At 35.3% G+C, this 18,852-nt stretch overlaps 1 protein-coding gene across 2 annotated transcripts in view; it reads right to left on the bottom strand.

Moving 5' to 3' along the window:
- Positions 1 to 679: 679 nt before the first annotated feature.
- Positions 680 to 18,852, bottom strand: part of Prkar2b (protein kinase cAMP-dependent type II regulatory subunit beta) — a 93,928-nt gene continuing 75,755 nt past the window's right edge. For both annotated transcript variants that reach the window (XM_015488346.2, XM_048786113.1), the window contains exons 6-11: positions 16,685 to 16,838; positions 13,175 to 13,276; positions 11,513 to 11,587; positions 3,824 to 3,889; positions 3,560 to 3,698; positions 680 to 1,622 (exon numbers count right to left, since the gene is read on the bottom strand). In XM_015488346.2, the coding sequence (XP_015343832.1) occupies positions 1,489 to 1,622; positions 3,560 to 3,698; positions 3,824 to 3,889; positions 11,513 to 11,587; positions 13,175 to 13,276; positions 16,685 to 16,838 (670 nt within the window). In that variant the 3' untranslated portion in view covers positions 680 to 1,488. The remainder of the gene's footprint in view (positions 1,623 to 3,559; positions 3,699 to 3,823; positions 3,890 to 11,512; positions 11,588 to 13,174; positions 13,277 to 16,684; positions 16,839 to 18,852) is intronic.

The raw sequence follows: 18,852 nt of genomic DNA on the forward strand, positions 1-18,852 counted from the left end.
TATACATTATCCAATTAAAATTCTTACCATGTTTTCATATACAAGTAGGACCATAAACATCCTCTAGTAGGACAATAGCCCCACAATAATTTTACCCATGTAGGTATATATTCTTTTGATACATGTTTCCCAAAATGTGAATACTGGTTAGAGTTAATGTTTTTAGACACTGGATCATGGAACCTAAAAATAATATAAGATTATATTGCTTTGGTTGAATATAATTAGGTTTTATATGTCAGAATAAAAGCATATCAGTGATCAATGAAAATCTGGTAAGTTTATGAGTAGACATTAACACAAATGGCAAGGCCTGATGTTATATATGGTATGAACAAAAACTCCTTTTTTGTTATATGTGGTTTTGCTTACAAATTTTATACCTACTAACAGAGGTTTTAAGGGAAAAAAAAGGCAAACCTCACTGGCTGCTGATCAATATGATTGTGTGTTGTCAACCATCACAAGGAAGAACAGAAATGTGTGAAGGCAGATGTATGCAAAGGACCATATCGTGTAGGTCAAGTGAAGAAGAAAGAAATGTACTGTGGGCATGTATATAAGGTTCTCAACATATTTTTGGTATAGGACTAAGGTTTTTCTTTTAATTATAAGATCTTAGGCTTTTAGAAGATAAAAGTCAGATTTAACAAGTTTAAATAGCTTTTTTAAAAAAAAAAAAAAAAAAAAACTTTGTGACACATCAAAATCAAACTCTTAAAAGTAAAAAATACAGGAAGTTGCAAAATGAAAAAGGGAAACAAAGATACATGTTAGATGAGGGAAAACTGCATTAATGATTGCTCACCTTAGAAAGACTCTTTTCCCTATTATAATAACTAAATTGCCATTCCTTAAAACCACTGGAATATGTAGGTTACTGACATTCTGCCAAAGAAGTCAAAATGTATTTTATTGCAAAAATATATAGTTTTAAAATTGCATATGATGTTTTATATTTTATACCATTTCACCAATAGGCCAAGGCCAACACATAACTTATCAAGCCAAAAAAAATTTAAAGTGAAAATGATTAAATTTTACTGTATAATGAGTTATAAAAAGAATGTGATGCCATGCTGGTTGCATGATTCATTGCCAAGTTCTCTCTTACATGGGCATAGTCACTAACTTGATATCAATCTGAATAAATCAAACACATTGCCTATGATAGTATCTTTTAATTATCTTCTCAAACATGGATACTTTCAATATATTACAATCATTATAATAAAACTTTAAGTCAAATAATTTTGAGGAGTAGAAAGTCATTTTATCAATGTTGTTTTAATGAACTACTAATTAGAAAGTGATGTTAAAGCCTATTGACTATTAAATCACTACTATTTACCAATACATTGTAAATGTAAAAAAAGGAAAAACCTGAAATCACAGAAAATGCTTGGCATCTACACAAACACATTCTCAGTGGACTAACCACTACTGTGTAATTTTGTCACTATAGGTCTTCTTGCTTCATACTTTGCTTCATGCAGTGGGTTCAACAATATCCATGTTTGTTCCAAACAGGGCAACTAATTGTTCTTCATAGGTGGCGATGTTCCTTTTCATTATTTCCATGCAAGGTCCCAGAAGCCTTTCAAATGCTTGCACGTCCATGGCTAAGAAAAGAAAAGAAAAAATGAAAAACAACACTCTTTGCAAAGCTGTGGAATTTCCAAGTTGATATAATATCCATTCCATTATTCTATTCCATTATATTGCAACTGTGAATGATACAAGTGTAAGTTTTAAGCAATACTGTCAAATGAAGAAAAACCATGAAGATTAAAATTCTGTTTCAAAAAGGAAGCAGCCAGGGTCCTCTCAAGCTACACTGTTGGATTTCTCAGCAGATAATATGCAATGCTAGGTTGGTGTGAGGTTTCTGGTCTAGGCCAGGAAAACAATGAGAGTGTCATGGGAGGCCCTGGAATTTTAAAAAATGTTGATGTTGCTACCTTAGTAATATGAACACCTTCAAAAGTGGCAAAGGAATACTTCCTAGTCTTGTCTAAGGGTTTACAATGCCATGTTGTGAAGAACAAAAGTTACCTAAGTTTTTACTCTTATACCATTGTCTATATAATCCAAAATGGCAGCCAACATAATGCTTTTGTTTACTTCTATAAATATATCCTATATCACTTTTCTTGCCTGTCTCATGCACTTTAGAGCTGAATTTACAATAAACAGATGAAAAATATCATACTTTCCATCACAGAAATACAAATTAAAATGTCTTTGCCTTTCAAATTTGAAAAAGTAAAAAAGGCAGAGTTTATAAGAATGGGGTGAATGCAATGCTAGTAGCATATAAATTAGTAAAACTAAAAGTGATCTATATCAAGCCATTTTTTAAAGAACACTTCTGAGAATAATTTCTTAGGAAAATTTCTAGATATGGAAAAGCCATCTATGTACACACATATACACAAAAACTTAGAGCTAAAACCCATAAAATATTTGCCAGTAAGGAGTGACTGAATGATTTATCATGTATATATTTACCTAACTGAATGCTAAGATTTGATGTAATGATAAAATTCCCAAGCTATAATGGATGAACAAAGCAGTTTACAAAATTGTTTTTAAACAGAAACCCCATGCAAATAAAAAGATAAAAAAAGAATTATAATAATAGAAATCACTGAGTGGTGATGGTATAGTGGGTGATTCTGTGATTATTACTTTTCCCTGCATTTCTGATAATACTCAGATTTTTTTAAATAAAAAATTAAAAGAATTTCACTCATATCACCTTTATTCTTACTAATAGCTCTACTCTGCAAAATTGCCTGTGTCTACTTGTCTTCTCTTTCATCCAATATATTACCTGATTAATATACTTATTTAAAGCTTTTTAAAAAGTTCCTCTCTAAGAAGTTAATTCTGTAGAGCCCTGCAAATCTTAAAAACACAGAAACTAACTTTATCCTATTGAACTGTGGAATCAATTTTCTAAAGTGCCATCTTTGTTGCTGCTTCCTGAATTAAATTTTCCTATTACTATGGTAATTGATTTCTCAGATATAAAACCTCAGATACATACAAACATCTTCCAGCTGAGGATGGCATTTCTGCCAAGATCCTCTGATAGAAAAAAGGAATAAACAGCTGAACAACAGAATGTTGATACACTTTGATAAACCTAAACTCTGGCATCCCTGTGCTTCGATGAGTATGTGTTTTCACAGATATTCCAACTTACCTTGCAGAGCCTAATAATGAACTTTACAAAATTATTATTTTAGCTTTTTCTCCTAAAGAACATAGCATATGTTATTTGATGGGTTAGATGTAAAACTTGGCACTTGCAAGTTTTTCTTTCAATGATTAAAATAAGGTGTTTTTTCATACATACACAAAAGAATGAAATATATTTACATGTGAAAATTTTCAAAGAAAAAAAAAATGGCTTCCATAAATTGATTTTACAATGCAGTGCTAACTCTTACATTTTGTGGGGACCCCACAACATTTTTGAACCAAATGATTTAAAAAACATGAATACATAAAATGCAGACATAATTTCAATGCTCACTATTGTGATTCCTACCTAAGCATTTGACAGTCCCAATGGCGTGTGCAGAAGCTGCTCGAGGTTTGTTAGTTACCAGGGCGAGCTCTCCAAAGTACTGCCCCCGAGAACATCGAGCGATCTCTACTGCACCATTCTCTTCCACTTCTGATTTACCCTGACAAGGAATTAAAAATATTAACTTTTGCTCAGCTTATGAAAATAAAACTTAAACTTAGGCTCAGTATCAAAAAGAAAACATGTTCCTTGCTAATACGTGAATTTTTAGGACAGAATATTTACCTTTCTTTTCATAGTAATTTTCACTTCTCCAGATTCTACAATGAAAAAGGAATCAGCCAAATCTCCCTATCAGAATAAAACAAAAAGAGGATGAAAATGCAAATTTGATGATTCTGAAATCATACCCTTGAAATCAATCCAATCCCAGTATATAGCTATTTGCCTGAAAAGTGAAACTCCCCAGGAACCGGCCATTTCATTTTCTAAATCAAGAGGTTATAATTGATAATTATATAGTAACAGTTTCCTTTGTAAAGCTATTTGAAAGAACATACTCTCTACCACAGCATTTCTGCTAACAGCTAAGAAAATATGGCAAATAACAGGTAAGAGTCTCCTCCAAATTTCAGCCTGGAAAACAGCATACAGAGTTAGAAATGGCAACACTGCTGCATGTCCCACCTGCAGCATCCCCTCACTCTACAGGAATATGTCAGCTCATCTTGTGATCATTGGGAAGTGCTAGGATGTGCACCGTGTCCTCCTATTTCTCCTGGCAGAAATAAAGCAGACAGTACCTAAAGCACCCAGGTGCATTAGGAAGCAGTCCCTATGGCTTTTGTGTTTTTACAGCAGTTAAGGACTGTGCTGAGATGCCAGTCTACTGACATTGAGGTTTTGAAAAGACTACTAAAATTCTAAAAAGTGATGCTGTTTCTCATTACATACACATTTTTTCTTGTTTCTGTTTCTGAATCAACAGTGTCTTAATTTCTAATGACACTTTCTGAGTAAAACAGAACACTATGTAAAATAATATTTTATTTTTTACTTAGCTTTTCAAAGTGACCCTAGGGAAACAGGTATTTAAAATAAAATGTTGAATCTATATTTCTATAATGTAGTACATATATATATATGTATATATATATATATATTATATATAATGTCTATAAATGCTTATATAGTTATTTAAACTCTAAGTATAGCATATCTCCTGCCCCCCCTTGTTTTGCGCTTGGGATTGAATTCAAGACCTTGTGCATGCTAAGCACACACTCTACCTGAGCTACACCCTAATTTTTAAGTGTTATGAATAACAGGTCTCTTGATTGCTGTGTAAATATGCTCCAAATGTATGTGGTGAAACTGATGAAATCTGAATAAACTCTGGATTATGCCAATGGCAATCTCCTGTTTTGATATTGTACAATAATGATGCAAGATGCATTGGGAAAAAATAGGTGAAGAGTACATGGGACCTCTCAGTGCTATATTTCTAACTTCTTGTGAATATTTCAAAATAAACTAAAAAAGGAGCATGTAAGGTGCTGGCTCAGTGGTAGAATTTGTGCTTAGCATGAACAAATTCAGTCCCTATCACCAAAAAAATATATACAAATAAATAAAATAAAAATAAGCATTTTAAAAATGCCCTATATTTTAATTACCAATTTACATAGCTGAAACTTAGTCTTGTTCTCCAATTTGACTCCACTTCTTCCCAATCCTTAACTGTGTAATCTGCATGGTGTGTGTATACCCACACACAGATTTTGAGAGATTCACTTATTTGCCTTATAAACAATGATATTCTTCCTCAGTCTCGGACCTAGAACCTTGTTTCACATTTAAAGGAAGAGACAATAATTCAGATAAAGAGCACAGTGCTGTATAGTGCAATGAATCAAAAAGGCCACTTAAATCATTTGCTCAATGCTTCAGAAATGTAACTAAGAAATAAGGCAACACTGTAAGTATGTTTTACCTATGAACTTAAACTGTCTTCATAAATCCTGCTTTTTAGTAGCCCTAGCAAAGTGAAGTATGCAATGCTATTGGTTCCAACCAGGATCTTAGAAAAGCACTAGGGGTTAAAGAACGTGTTTATTTAAACATTTAGTGCTTGGAAGCCAGTACAGATTATGGTGCAATGTGTCCCCTTCTTGGTGACTGTTATCTAAAAGCAGCTGCAGGAGGTTTCATCATGAACTGGATCATGTAAAACTCCACAATATCTCCCAAAGGACTTCTGGGTTCTTACTAATCTCAGGGAGCACTCACCTTTTCCTCTTATAAATTTAATCTTATTCCCTATATGCATGTGAAATTTCATGTCACACATTATAAAACTGCAGAAAGCCATTTGACAGTTTAATACATATTCATTAAAGGATACAAGATGGTGGGCTAGAGGAAAGCTGCATTCCTAGTTGCTCTGAAGCTTGGGTTTCAAGCGGCAGGAGTACTGCTTCTCAGTGAGTAAGTGAACAACATTGGACAGTCAGAGTGTCTTAGAGACTTAGAAATTTGAGTACCTTTGGACTGGGGCTGGGGCTCAGTGGCAGAGTGCTTGCCTTGCATGTGTAAAACCCTGGGTTCAATCCTCAGCACCACATAACAATAAATAAATAAAGTCACTGTGTCCAACTATAAATAAATAAATAAGAATTTGAGTGACTTAAAGAAGAAAGACTATACTAGAGCCAAACTAGCTGTGTCAGTGTCAGTGTTGGTTCAACACAGAAGGAGGAGTAACACAGAAACACAATGGATAGCTTTAATACGGAAAAACCGGACATCAGAAAAGTAGCCTGCCCTTAGCTGATCTAGGGACTGCACTGTACACTGGTGCTTGGAAAGTGCCCCATGTGCCGAGAGCTGAGGCGGGAGCCATCTTGATGTGGCCACGCTGAGGCTGCTGCTGCTGCAGGAGCTGGGAGATCTGGACAAAGTTGACTACACTGTCCTGGCAAGCACCTTCCCCATAGCCTAGGGTTTGCCTATCAGATTGGGAGCAAAACAAAGAGATTGTTTTACCCTGGGGGGCTTTTACCCAACTCGCTTCCCCCTTTGAGTCTGTAGGCTCATGTGAACAACTGAAGCAGTCAGGAATCTGAACAGGTAGTGTGAATACACCCAGGGACTACGCCTAGGAAGCCCGGAAAGACTGGGTGAACAACAGAGGGGGTGAAGGTCTGACTCCCCCAGTCCATGAGTAGAATCCTTGAGAGGCTCACTAGATCCCGACTCCCAGCTGTGATCAGCAACTGCCAGGCCCCATGGGTGTGTTGATCTAATTTCTCCAGATTAGTCACCACCCAACAAAGCCCCTGAGTCCTAGACCTAAACTAAGCCCCACCTGCAGGAACTCCACTCACAGAACTCTGCAGTGGCCCCACCCTGGGAGTACTCCTATCTGGTCTGTACAGACAAATCTCCCAGCCACAGTACTTCCTATCCCATCCTACCTCATTCTAGGGAGAAGAGAAACAGAATTATTTGAGCCAGCTTCAGTCTTAAGCAAATCCAAGTGACAGCTTGTTGAGAACACAAAACGAAGGATTTAACAACCCCCAGCCCTTGTTCTCACTTGCAGAACACAGCCCAAGATAGACAGTATCCATCTGTTCTTAGTTGACTACTTTGACCTCGTCAGTGGAAATGATTAAGTTTTCATTGAGAATCTTTTTTTGTTTTGTTTTGTGTTTGCTGTGTTGATTGGTTCATGGATACATAGACATATTTGTTTCTTTTTTGTTCACTTATAGCATTTAAAAATTTTTTTAATTTTATTTTTAAAATTTTCCGTTGCTTTGTCTTTTGAGGTTTATGTTTTTTGATTAGTATATTTTGATTTGGTTTTGTATTGTTTTTCATTTGTGTATTTCTTGTTTCTCTTTTCTGCTAACAGCCAAATTCTATTATTATTTTTAATTCTCCCTTTATTATTTATATTTTTCTCCTTATAACAATCACATGCTACATCTCTAATGCATTAATTTTTTGAAATTATGAGCTCTTTTCTATCCCTATCACATCTTCTTTTATCTAAATTAATTGTATTTTTACCTTTTTTTGGTACTAGGGATTGAACTCAGGGGCACTCAACCACTGAGTCACATCCCCAGCCCTATTTTGTATTGTATTTATAGACAGGGTCTCACTGAGTTGCTTAGTGCCTCACTTTCGCTGAGGCTAGCTTTGAACTCGAGATCCTCCTGTCTCTACCTCCCAAGCTGCTGGTATTATAGACATATTTTTTACCACCTTTAAGCTTATAGAACTCTTGCCCTAGTTATTAATGCTGTTTCAGTTATTGTGTATGACATATTTGACACCCGTTGTTTACCTTAATAGCAAACATAGTTCAGGGTTACTTACTATTTTTGCTGTTGGCAATTGCTGACCCTACAATTTCTGTTTTTTGTAGCAATTAACATTGTAGTTGTCATAGTAGGAACCAAGTATTTAGCTTAATACTGTATGTTCTTTGTACTGGTTGTTGCTATTGTTTGAATTCCTCCTTTCTTTGAGGTGCTGGGAACCTTTAGGGGCATTACAGGTTCACAGGACAGAAACTCTGCTGTTAAACTAAACTTAACCAAAAGATACCACACCTTGCTCCACGCACAAATTAATGACACTCGATCTTCAGCTATACTTTAATACAAAGAACAGAAGAGACAAAAAACCAGACTCACAACCAGGCCCCAAGTAGAAAACTGAGGGACATCCATTACTATAGCAAAACCAGAAAGAAATAACACAAATGATGTGGACACCTATAAGGGGGGTCTTAATCCGGATCACTCTAGGACACTTTGGCAAACGAAGACTTGTGCCCTAAAAAGGTCTATACATAATAATGGAAGAGAAATCCCTTCCAAAAGATGCAAAAGAGGTTTAAAACCCAACAAATGAATACAAGAAATATGAAAAAGCAAGTTAACAGTACCTCCTAAAGTTCATAATTCACCAGCAAACAACCCCCAAAATATTGAATGAAGGAAATATCAGACAAGGATTTCAAAAAAATCATTATAAAAATATTCAATGAATTCCAAGAAAATGTAGAAAAAAACAACTGAATGAATTAAAGAAGTCAGTATAGAATATAGAGAAATTCAGTAAAGAGATAGAAATGTAAAAAAAGAACCAAACAGAAATCTTGGAAATGAAAAACACAATAAATCAAATAAAATATTCACTTGAAAGTCTCTCTAATAGAATAGGCCATGCTGAAGACAGGATCTCAGCGCTGTAAGACAAAGTGGCCAGCCTTACTCATTCAGACAGATTAAAGAAAAAGAAAATTAACCATGATCAAAATACAAAAACTCCGGGACAACATGAAGAGACCAAATTTAAGAGTCATTGGATTTGAAGAGGGATGTGAAATATGACCTAATGGAATGGATAAACTCTTCAGGGAAATAAGAGAAAATTTTCCAAACCTTCAGAATGAGATGGACATCCAGATACAGGAGGCATTCAGAACCCCAAGTAGACAAGATCAAAAAAGAACCTCTCCATAACACTTTATAATTAAAATGCCTAACATACAGAACAAGGATATAATTTTAAAAGCCTCAAGAGAGAAACATCAAGTCACATTTAGAGGCAAGCCAATTAGAATTACTTCTGATTTCTCAGCACAAACTCTACAAGCCAGGAGGGCTTAGAATAATGTGTTCAAAGTCCTGAAAGAAAATAACTGTTAACTAAGACTACTATATCCAGCCAAATTATCATTCAAAATTGAATATGAAATAAAAACCTTCCAAGATAAGCATAAACTAAAAGAATTCATGACTACTAAACAGATATTACTTAAAGAAATACTGCACACAGAAGATATTAAAAAACTTCAAAGCTCACAAAAGAACAAATTTCATTTGAAGAATAGCTAAGCAAATGAGAAACAGGACCAAATTAAAGATTATCAATATTCAAAATATCAGGAATTAATAAACAACATTGAATGTAAATGCTTTCAACTCTCCAACTAAAAGACATAGGCTGGCAAAGTGAATTAAAAAGACCAACATATATGTTATTTGCAAGTAACAGGCAAACAAAACCACAGGCTAAAAGTACAAAGATGGAAATTGATATACCATGCAAATGGAACCAGAAAATACGCAGGAGTAGCCACTCTTACATCAGACAAAGAAGATTTCATACCAAAATTAATCAGAAGAGACAAAGAAGGTCACTTCATATCAGTAAAGGGAACAATCCAACAATAAGATATAATAGTAATAAACATTTATGCCCCAAACATGGGTGCAATTATTTGCATAAAAGAGACAGTACTCAAATTGAAGCTCCAGATAGACCTCAGTACAATAATTCTGGATGATTTCAACACACTTCTGTCATCATTAGATGGGTCATTCAGACATAAACTCGGTAAAAACTCTTTAGACATGAACTAATATAAGTCAAATGGACATCTATAGACTATTTCATCCATCAAGAGCTGAATACACTTTCTACTCAGCAGGTCAGGGAACCTTCTCCAAAATACATAATATTTTAGGCCACAAAGCAACTTTTAGCAAATACAAAAAAACTGATATAATTCCTTGCATCTTATTGGATCATAATGGAATGAAATTAGAAATGAGCACAACCAAACCCTATAGAAACTATATAAACACATAGAGATTGAATACTCTTTTAAAAGATGAATGGGTGATAGGAGAAATTTAAAAATGTTTAGGCTCAAATAAGATACAACATAGTGATACAATAGATCAGAACCTCTGGGACACTATGAAGATAATTCTAAAAATCAACAGCTTTCATATATGCCAACAATAAATCTGCTGAGAAATAAAGAAGGAAAACAATTCCATTCACAAAAGTCTCAATAAAAATAAAATACCTATAAATAAGAATGCAAACAATAATAAATGCTGGAGAGAATGTGGAGAAAAAGGAACATTTTTATACTGTGGTATACCTTGAAGTTGGTATTTCCACTATGAAAATCAGTACAGAGATTCCTGAAAAGACTAGGCATGGAACCACCAAATGACCCAGCTATACCACTCCTCTGTATTTATCCTGGAGAATTAAAGTCATAGTACAATGATACATGCATACCCATTTTTATAGCAGCACAATTCACATAGCCAAACTATGGAATCAGCCTAAGTGTCACATCAACAGATGAAAGGATAAAGAAAATGAGGTATATACACACAATGGAGTTTTATTCAGCCATATATAAAAATAAAATTATGGTATTTGCAAGAAAATGGATGGAACTAGGGCCCATCATGTGAAGTGAAATAAGTCAAACTCAGAAGGTTAAGAGTCATATGTTTTCTTTCATATGTAGAAGCTAGAGAGGGAAAAGGAAAACAAAGGTAGGGATGGATTTCCTATAAATCAAACGGAGATTGATAGAGGAAAAGGAACCAAGGGGTGGGGAGTGAGGAGTGGGGATGACTAGTGCTGGGGAGTAATACTGGCCAAATTATATTGTTATAGTGTGTACATGTACAAATATGTAACAATAAATTCCCTGAGTATGTACAATCATTAAAAAATGTGAAAAAATAAAGAAAAAAAGAAGTTAATTATATAAACAAGATATTCAAATAGATTAATGGCTGTAGATTAAACCAATTTTTTTAAAAATACATTTTTTAGTTATAGATGGACACAATACCTTTATTTATTTGTTTATTTTTATGTGGTGCTGGGGATCAAACCCAGTGCCTCACGCATGCTAAGCAAGCGCTCTACCCCTGAGCCACAACCCCAACCCCAATTAAGCCACTTTTAACAGGTCATTTAGTACAAATAATATTCATGTAAAATAATATAAAATAATATTCATTTGCATACATTACTGCTTATTAATTTTAGTGACAAAGTTTGTCAAGATTTATAAATGTATAAAAACCTTTTGGAATATAACCCCAAAATGAATTACACTTAAAAAATACATACCTGAGCAATGATTTGTTCACCATCATTGTACACTTTGGTGCCTATCACATCTACCACTTTCAGGCGTTCAGAAACCTATAAAGAAAAAAAGGTAGTTACTAAGTAGAAAAAGACTAATTGGGTAATCTGACCTATTTTACATCTTAAAAAGTAGCATCCTAGAGGCTAAGTGAGCAGTGTGTAGATTACATGATGACATGTTCGTTATATTAGCTGGTAGCATTTAAAAATAAATTTTGTATTTCTAGCTTCTCTTGAGAAATCAGAAGACTCAGGAACTCTCAGCCCATATTTTCGTATGGCAGTAATAAAACTATGATGGAATAGCAGCTGTTACTTTAGATGGAGTACATGTTCTCTCTAGCTTATCACCATCCCTTCCCTTTTTGTTACTTGCCTAGCTCGGAAGGTGCTGGATTTGCATCCCTTCTACTTCTATTTAAGGAGATTTGCTGCTGGAGAAGATCAGCTGTCTAACATGCATTATGAAAGGTGGCCAAGATTCTACCAGGAACAAACCAGCCATCTAACTTTAGAAAGGAAAAGCACTATTGTGTTGATATTTGCCATTTTATAAGACTCTGTGGGTACATACATGTTCCCCTCTTTCATTAATCTCAAACTATTTCAAATACGAGAGTAGGATATCTAGAAAAATACTGAGCTTAGCAAAGAAGTATGTAAAGTAAGCTCTCATGGTTTCTGGAAAATTTTTACCATTCAAGATAAAAACAGCTGATGAAGGAGATGAGGGAACGAGCCGTGGGGCTGTGCAAAAGGACATCCAGACAGATAGCTGGTGCACAGGACCTGAAGCCAGTGAGAGTCAGCATGCTAGAGGAACAGCGTGAAGCTATATGTCTAGGTAGGATAAGAAGCATGGAGCAGTAAGAAATGGGGCCAGGGATACAGGGCTGGGCCACAGGGTCTTAGAGGCCTATGAGAAGGGTCTTAAACAGAGGTCTGTTAGGATCTAGGTTTTAAAAAGATTATGCTGGCAGCTGATATAAACCAGGCAAATGGTGATGATGAATCAGACAGAAGGTAATAATGGTGAAGTTGGTGGGAAACAGATGCTGGATAAATTCTGAAGATAGGGATGATCAGGTTACTGACTGGACATGGGTGGGGAAAACGGCTGAGTTTACTGGAAGGATGTTATTGCCATTGATGAAGATAAGGAACAGAAAGGAGGAGATCTGGAACACATTAGGTTTGAGATGATAAGCGGTTGGCGATAATGTCAATTTTAGGAGGTATCAGCCTACAGACAATATTTAAAGCCATGGATTTTGACATGTGCACCAAGCCTAAATACAGAAGAGACCAAAGACAGAGGCCTGGAAAGCTAATTGTAAAAAGGAAGGAGAAAAGAAAGAAACAGCAAAGGTGACTATAGGGAGAAACTGATAGGGAGAAGAGATAACTCTTCCCTGTAAGGTAAAACTAGTGGCTCTTACTGGTATTTATATGATTATTTTAAGTCTGTTCTTAAAGAATACATATAAATATGCTACAGGAGCCAAATGCAGTTATAGGTGGTAAAAGGATGAGTTATAAAAACTCAACAGTCTTTTTTTTCTTTATTCAAAGAAATGTTTGCGTAGAACTAATTATTCCTAATAAACTTTTAAAGCAGAATAAAAGCATAAATACACTCACCTCCAAAGATTTAAGGAATGGCAGTGACTCAATAAAGCTTTCATACATTTTTCTCTTTTTGGCATTGTTTTTCACAATTATTCTCCTGAAGGTTACCCTGTCCTGAAGACAGAATATCAAATACAAAGAAGTTAAAATGTAGGTTTTTTGGAGGGTGGTGTAGTACTGGGGACTGAAGCCAGGGATACTCTATCACTGAATTACATGCCCAGCCCTTTTCCATTTTAAGATAGGGACTCGATAAATTGCTGAAGGTCTCACTAAATTGTTGAGGCTGGCCTCAAACCTGCAATCCTCCTGCCTCTGTCTCTGGAATCATAGGATTACAGGCATGTGCCACCATGACTGACTTAAAATGTAGATTTTATGGAGGAAAAAAAATCTGAATAGTTTTTTTTCCCCGTACTGGAAATTGAACCCGGGGGTGCTTAACCATTAAGTTACATCTCTAGCCCTTTTTTATATTTTATTCAGATTACATATATTATTGGGATTACAGATATGCATCAGCGTGCACAGCTGAATAAATAGTTCTATTCCCCATACAGAATAAACAGTAATTGAAGATTTCAAAATAAAAGGCTAACAACATCATTTTTACTTTAATTTAACTCATTTCATATTTTTATTTCTTCAGGCACAAAATTAACGTAGAACCATATAAAATATCTTCATTTTTTTTAAAAGGTTTACTTTTGTTCCTCCATCTAACATGTTGTGCTATACACCACAAGGTGGCACTATGAAACTATCTTAAAAATATATACTAACATGTTCTTTTCCTGTGGATGGCAACCTTAGAGGATTGCAAAATCAGGACATGACAAGAATTTTTATTAAAAAAATTAAGTAGGACAGAAAATCGTGGAGTACATTCTTTGTAGTAAAGTATTTTTTTGTTAATTATCTCAATCATACACAGATACAAATATCCTGGTTTTGATGTTCCTATTGTAGACTAAAGTAAAAACCATATGGAAAACAATAGAACAAAATTTTAATCATAAAGAAATTACAAAGTCAGAGATTTTGAAAAGTTATATACTCTAGGTTAATTTTCACATCCACATTATGATGGAGTTTCTTTAAATGTAAAGGCTCAAAGAAACTACATTTTCTTGAAGAAGATCTAATTCTAGAGCTTATCATGTTTTATCTAATTTATACTACATGATAAAGTATAAAGTCCTATCATTTATATTTATACTACATGATCTCAAGCATTTTAGTAAAATTAAAACTGAAATAGAAGTATTAAGGCTGAATTTAAATGTTCTAGTGTGACAGAGAAAAATTCTAGTATGTATTGAAAGTCTTTAGGTGTGATGGACTAAAATGTTTGTGTGCCCAAAATTCATAACCCCCATTGCCCAGTCAAAGTTCCTCCGTTTTTCTCATGCCTCTTGTTTTATGTTTTATTGGTTCTATTTTTAGTTATACATGACAATAGAGTTCATGTTGACATAATTATAAAACCACAGAATATAATTTCTTCTAATTCAGTCCCCAGTACTTCCCCTTCCTTCCTCCCACCTGTTGCCTTTCCTCTACTTACTCTATTGATCTTTCTGCTATTTACTTAGGATTTTTTTTTTTAATTACTACTCTATGGATGTATGATGGTGAGATTCACTATGGTATATTCACATATGAACATAGGAAATTTAAGTCAGTTTTATTCTACTGTATTTCCCTATCCCATCTCTCCTCCCTTCCCTTCATTCCCCTTTGTCTGCTCCACGGATTTTTCTTCTATCACCCACACCACACCTCCTGCTTATTTTGGATTAGTTTCTGCTTATCAGATAAAACATTCTACCTTTGACTTTTTAGGACTGGCTTACTTCACTTAGCATGTAGTCTCCAGTTCGATTCATTTACCAGCAAATGCCTTAAGGTCATTCTTCTTTAAGGTTGAGTAATACTCCATTGTGTATGTATACCACATTTTCTTTACCTATTAATCTGTTCAAGGGCACCTAGGTTGGCTCCATAGCTTGGCTATTGTGAATTGTGTTGCTGTAAACATTGATGAGGCTGTGTTACTATAGTACACTGATTTTAATCTTTTGGGTATATACCAAGGAGTGAGATAGCTGACTCATATGGTGGTTCCATTCCTAGTTTTTGGAAAAACCTCTCTACTGCTTTCCAGACTGGTTGCACCAGTTTGCAGTCCCACCAACAAGATATCAGTGTACCCTTTTCCCCCACATCCTCACTAACATTTATTGTTATTTGTATTCTTGATAACTGCCATTCTGACTGGAGTGAGATGAACTCTCATCTCAGTGTTGTTTTAGTTGCATTTTTCTAATTGCTAAAGATGTTGAACATTTTTTCATATGTTTGTTGGGTCAAGAGGATTTTTTAAAATTACCCTACGTAATTCTGATGTGTAGCCAGATGAGAAGCACATGTACACGTATTTTTGCTCTACACAGCTGCTCTTTTTTTTAAAAAAAAATATTTTTTTAGTTGTTCATGGACCTTTATATGCAGTGCTAAGAATTGAACTCAGTGCCTCACACACGCTAGGCAAGTGCTCTACCACTGAGCTACAACCCTAGCCTTATTTATATAGCTGCTTTTAAATAAAAGGTATATCCATCAATGGATCCCAAGAGAATCAATTTCTAGTGGTTTTGTGTGTGTGTGTGTGTGTGTGTGTGTGTTTTGTTTTTTGTTTTTTTTTTAGACTAGAGCATTCACCAATCACCTAGAGAACTTACTCAAATAGTTTGCTGGGCCCCATCTCCAGAGTTGCAATTCAAAATCAACAGGTGGGGCCCTTGAATGTGCATTTCTAACAAGTTCCAGATGACACAGATGCCACCATCCAGGGAGCACACTTTGAGAACCACTAATTTATTGGATCATATACCTCAGAGAGCAATCTGAGAAAAAGCACTGGAGACTGTGTGCCTGGTTGTTTTTTTAAGAGTAGATAAGAGAGGAGCATTTCGAATGAGTGTCTTTCCTGTCCCAGGGCCGACAGATCCCAAGTTCCTGACTCGACGGGAGGAGTGGGGAAAAGGACATGAAATTCTGATTTAGCACTTAGTCCCAGTGCCCAACAGTTCAGCATCCAGCTTAATAAACTGCTTAATAAGGTGCTTTAAAAAAATTAAACATAAATAAAATCTGATTGAAAATGCATCCTAGGGGCTGAGGTGTTGCTCAATGGTATGTGGGAGGCCTTGAGTTCAATTCCTAGGTCAGGAAGGAACAAAGAACCTGCATCCTTTAGTGAGACAACAGAACTGTCTTTTCTCCCCTAATGGGCTCATACGAACATGATTTGCTGCTAGAATGAGACAGGTTTAGTTAACATCAATGCAATCTTGTTTTTACTGTCCTTTTTTATTTTTTTTTTTAATGCTAAGTATTGAAAAAGCTGTTCACATAAACAGTAGAATGAGTTGAGTAGAACGAGTTGTTACAGCAAAACACACAATGTAACAATTCTTACAAATAGTAATTTTCAGGTCAAACAACTGTTTTACTCACCAAACCCCACAGAGCACCAGGAGAGGTAGCAGTGATTGTAGCTGCTCTGGGTGTATTGTACATTAAGGCCAGTTCGCCGAAACTCCCACGATTATCGTAGTTACCAACACATCTTCCCACTCCATCGCATTTTACATAAATATCAAATGTTCCTCTGTTGGACATATGTAAATTAGAGATAAAAATAATTCAAGTAAAATCCCACTACAGTAAGACATTATTTCAGAGAAGAACCCTGTGCAATAAAACTTTACTTCTGTCCTGTCTAGCCCGTCTGGAGACAAATAAAAAAGGGGGATCAATATGTTTATCAATACAAAGAGACCATCAACTAGACAAGGGTAGGGGCCACATTTGTGCCTCCTGGGAAAAACGGGACTAACCAATAAAAATTTAAGAGAATAAATGATAATAATATATGACTACAACCATATAGTCGATGCCCAGAAAATCACCTACAGGAACAAATACCAAGTTGACTATTACTTATCTCAGACCAAACAACTGTGAAGGACTTCCAGGATGACCCAATGAACATGTATTACTTTTGTCATTAGAAGAAAATGACTATTAAAAAAATACATCTATAGTAATTTAGTTATCCACTACTCTATAGAACTTACAGAAGAGGCCTTTACAATCTATAGCAGGGGTCAGTCCACAGACTGGCTGCCTGCTTTTGTAAATAGTACTATTGGAACATAAATATATTTGTTCCTTTATGCTTGATTTATGGCTGATTTGACTACGACAGCAGATCTGAACAGTTACAAAGATCATAGTCGCCCTCAAAGCTTCAAAAATTTACTCTCTGGCCCCTCTACACAGTATGTCCCTTTATTTCAGATCAACCCCCCCCCCCCAAGCTAAAAAGCAATAAAAATCATTCTAAATGTCTGATTCTGGACTTTTACATGATTTTTCCATTCCTTTTTTCTTTGGTGATGGTGGGTTACTGGGGATTGAACCCAGGAATGCTTTACCACTGAGCTATATCCCCAGCTCTTTTTACTTTTTATTTTAAGACAAGGTCTCACTAAGTTGCTGAGGTTAGCCCCAAACTTGTAATCCTCCTGCCTCAACCTCCTGACTCACTGGGATTACAGGCATGTACCACCATGGGACCATACTACAAATTATCCAGGCCCAGTATTATATAAACTATCCGTCATATGGTGACTGTCATTCCATTTATCAGAGAGAATGTCATTTCAAGACTTGCTCAAGCACTTGTGAAATACTTTGGCTTTATTTTGTTGTTTATTTTGGTGGAGATATATATGTGTGTGTGTGTGTGTGTGTGTGTATGCTTTTAATATTAGAAAAAGATTATGAATGATAAGTAAATAAAAGCAGAAACATAAGATAATAGATATTATTGTAGGAATAATAAGGAAGAAAGCAAGTGATGTTTAATATATTTCATGGACAGAATGACTATTTTAAGGATACTTTCTAGAATTTATTCTATGGATAATTATTTTCCAAGTATAGATCAAACTCTTCTACTTATTTTATTTATGCTTTTCCACTGAAACTGTTTTCTACATTTACCACTTTGAATAGGATAAAACATACAACGTGCTAATGAGAAGTAAAACAAGCTACCAATGCAGTTGAAATCACATCAATCTAATGTCTGTTTAAAAAAAAAATTGTGGGTTGCTTTTCACGTGGTCTCCTTCCTGAGAGTCCAGGACAGAGGTCTATGGGGTTGCCTCCACATTGACCATCTGGGCAACCTAACCCTATCACTTCCATGGGCCTGAATGTTTCATCACTCAATGGATGATTACGATCTAATTGAAGAAAGAGCATACTATTGTCAAATATAAGACAGTTTTTATAGTAAAAAGTATTCATTAAAAAAAGACTAATATCATCATGTTTGGGTTCCCATATTCCCCTACATTAAACACAGTTGAATGAATTTTTAAGCTACTCATTGATAATAGCTGGTAATAATAACAGAAATCATGACTTTGATTTACATATGGGATAACTGGTTTTGTTCTATTCCAAAATCTTGGCTAGTGTTTTGGCAATAAGTCACCCAGGCATCAGGTATAAGGGAATGGAGAAATGCGTGGAAACCTTGATTCAAACAGCACGCACAATTCATGTATAAAAGACGCCACCCACAGAGCCCAGGTTGGGAAATGAGGCCT

This window comes from Marmota marmota, unplaced genomic scaffold (genome assembly GCF_001458135.2).
Source record: "Marmota marmota marmota unplaced genomic scaffold, marMar, whole genome shotgun sequence".
Classification (NCBI taxonomy): Eukaryota; Metazoa; Chordata; class Mammalia; order Rodentia; family Sciuridae; genus Marmota; species Marmota marmota.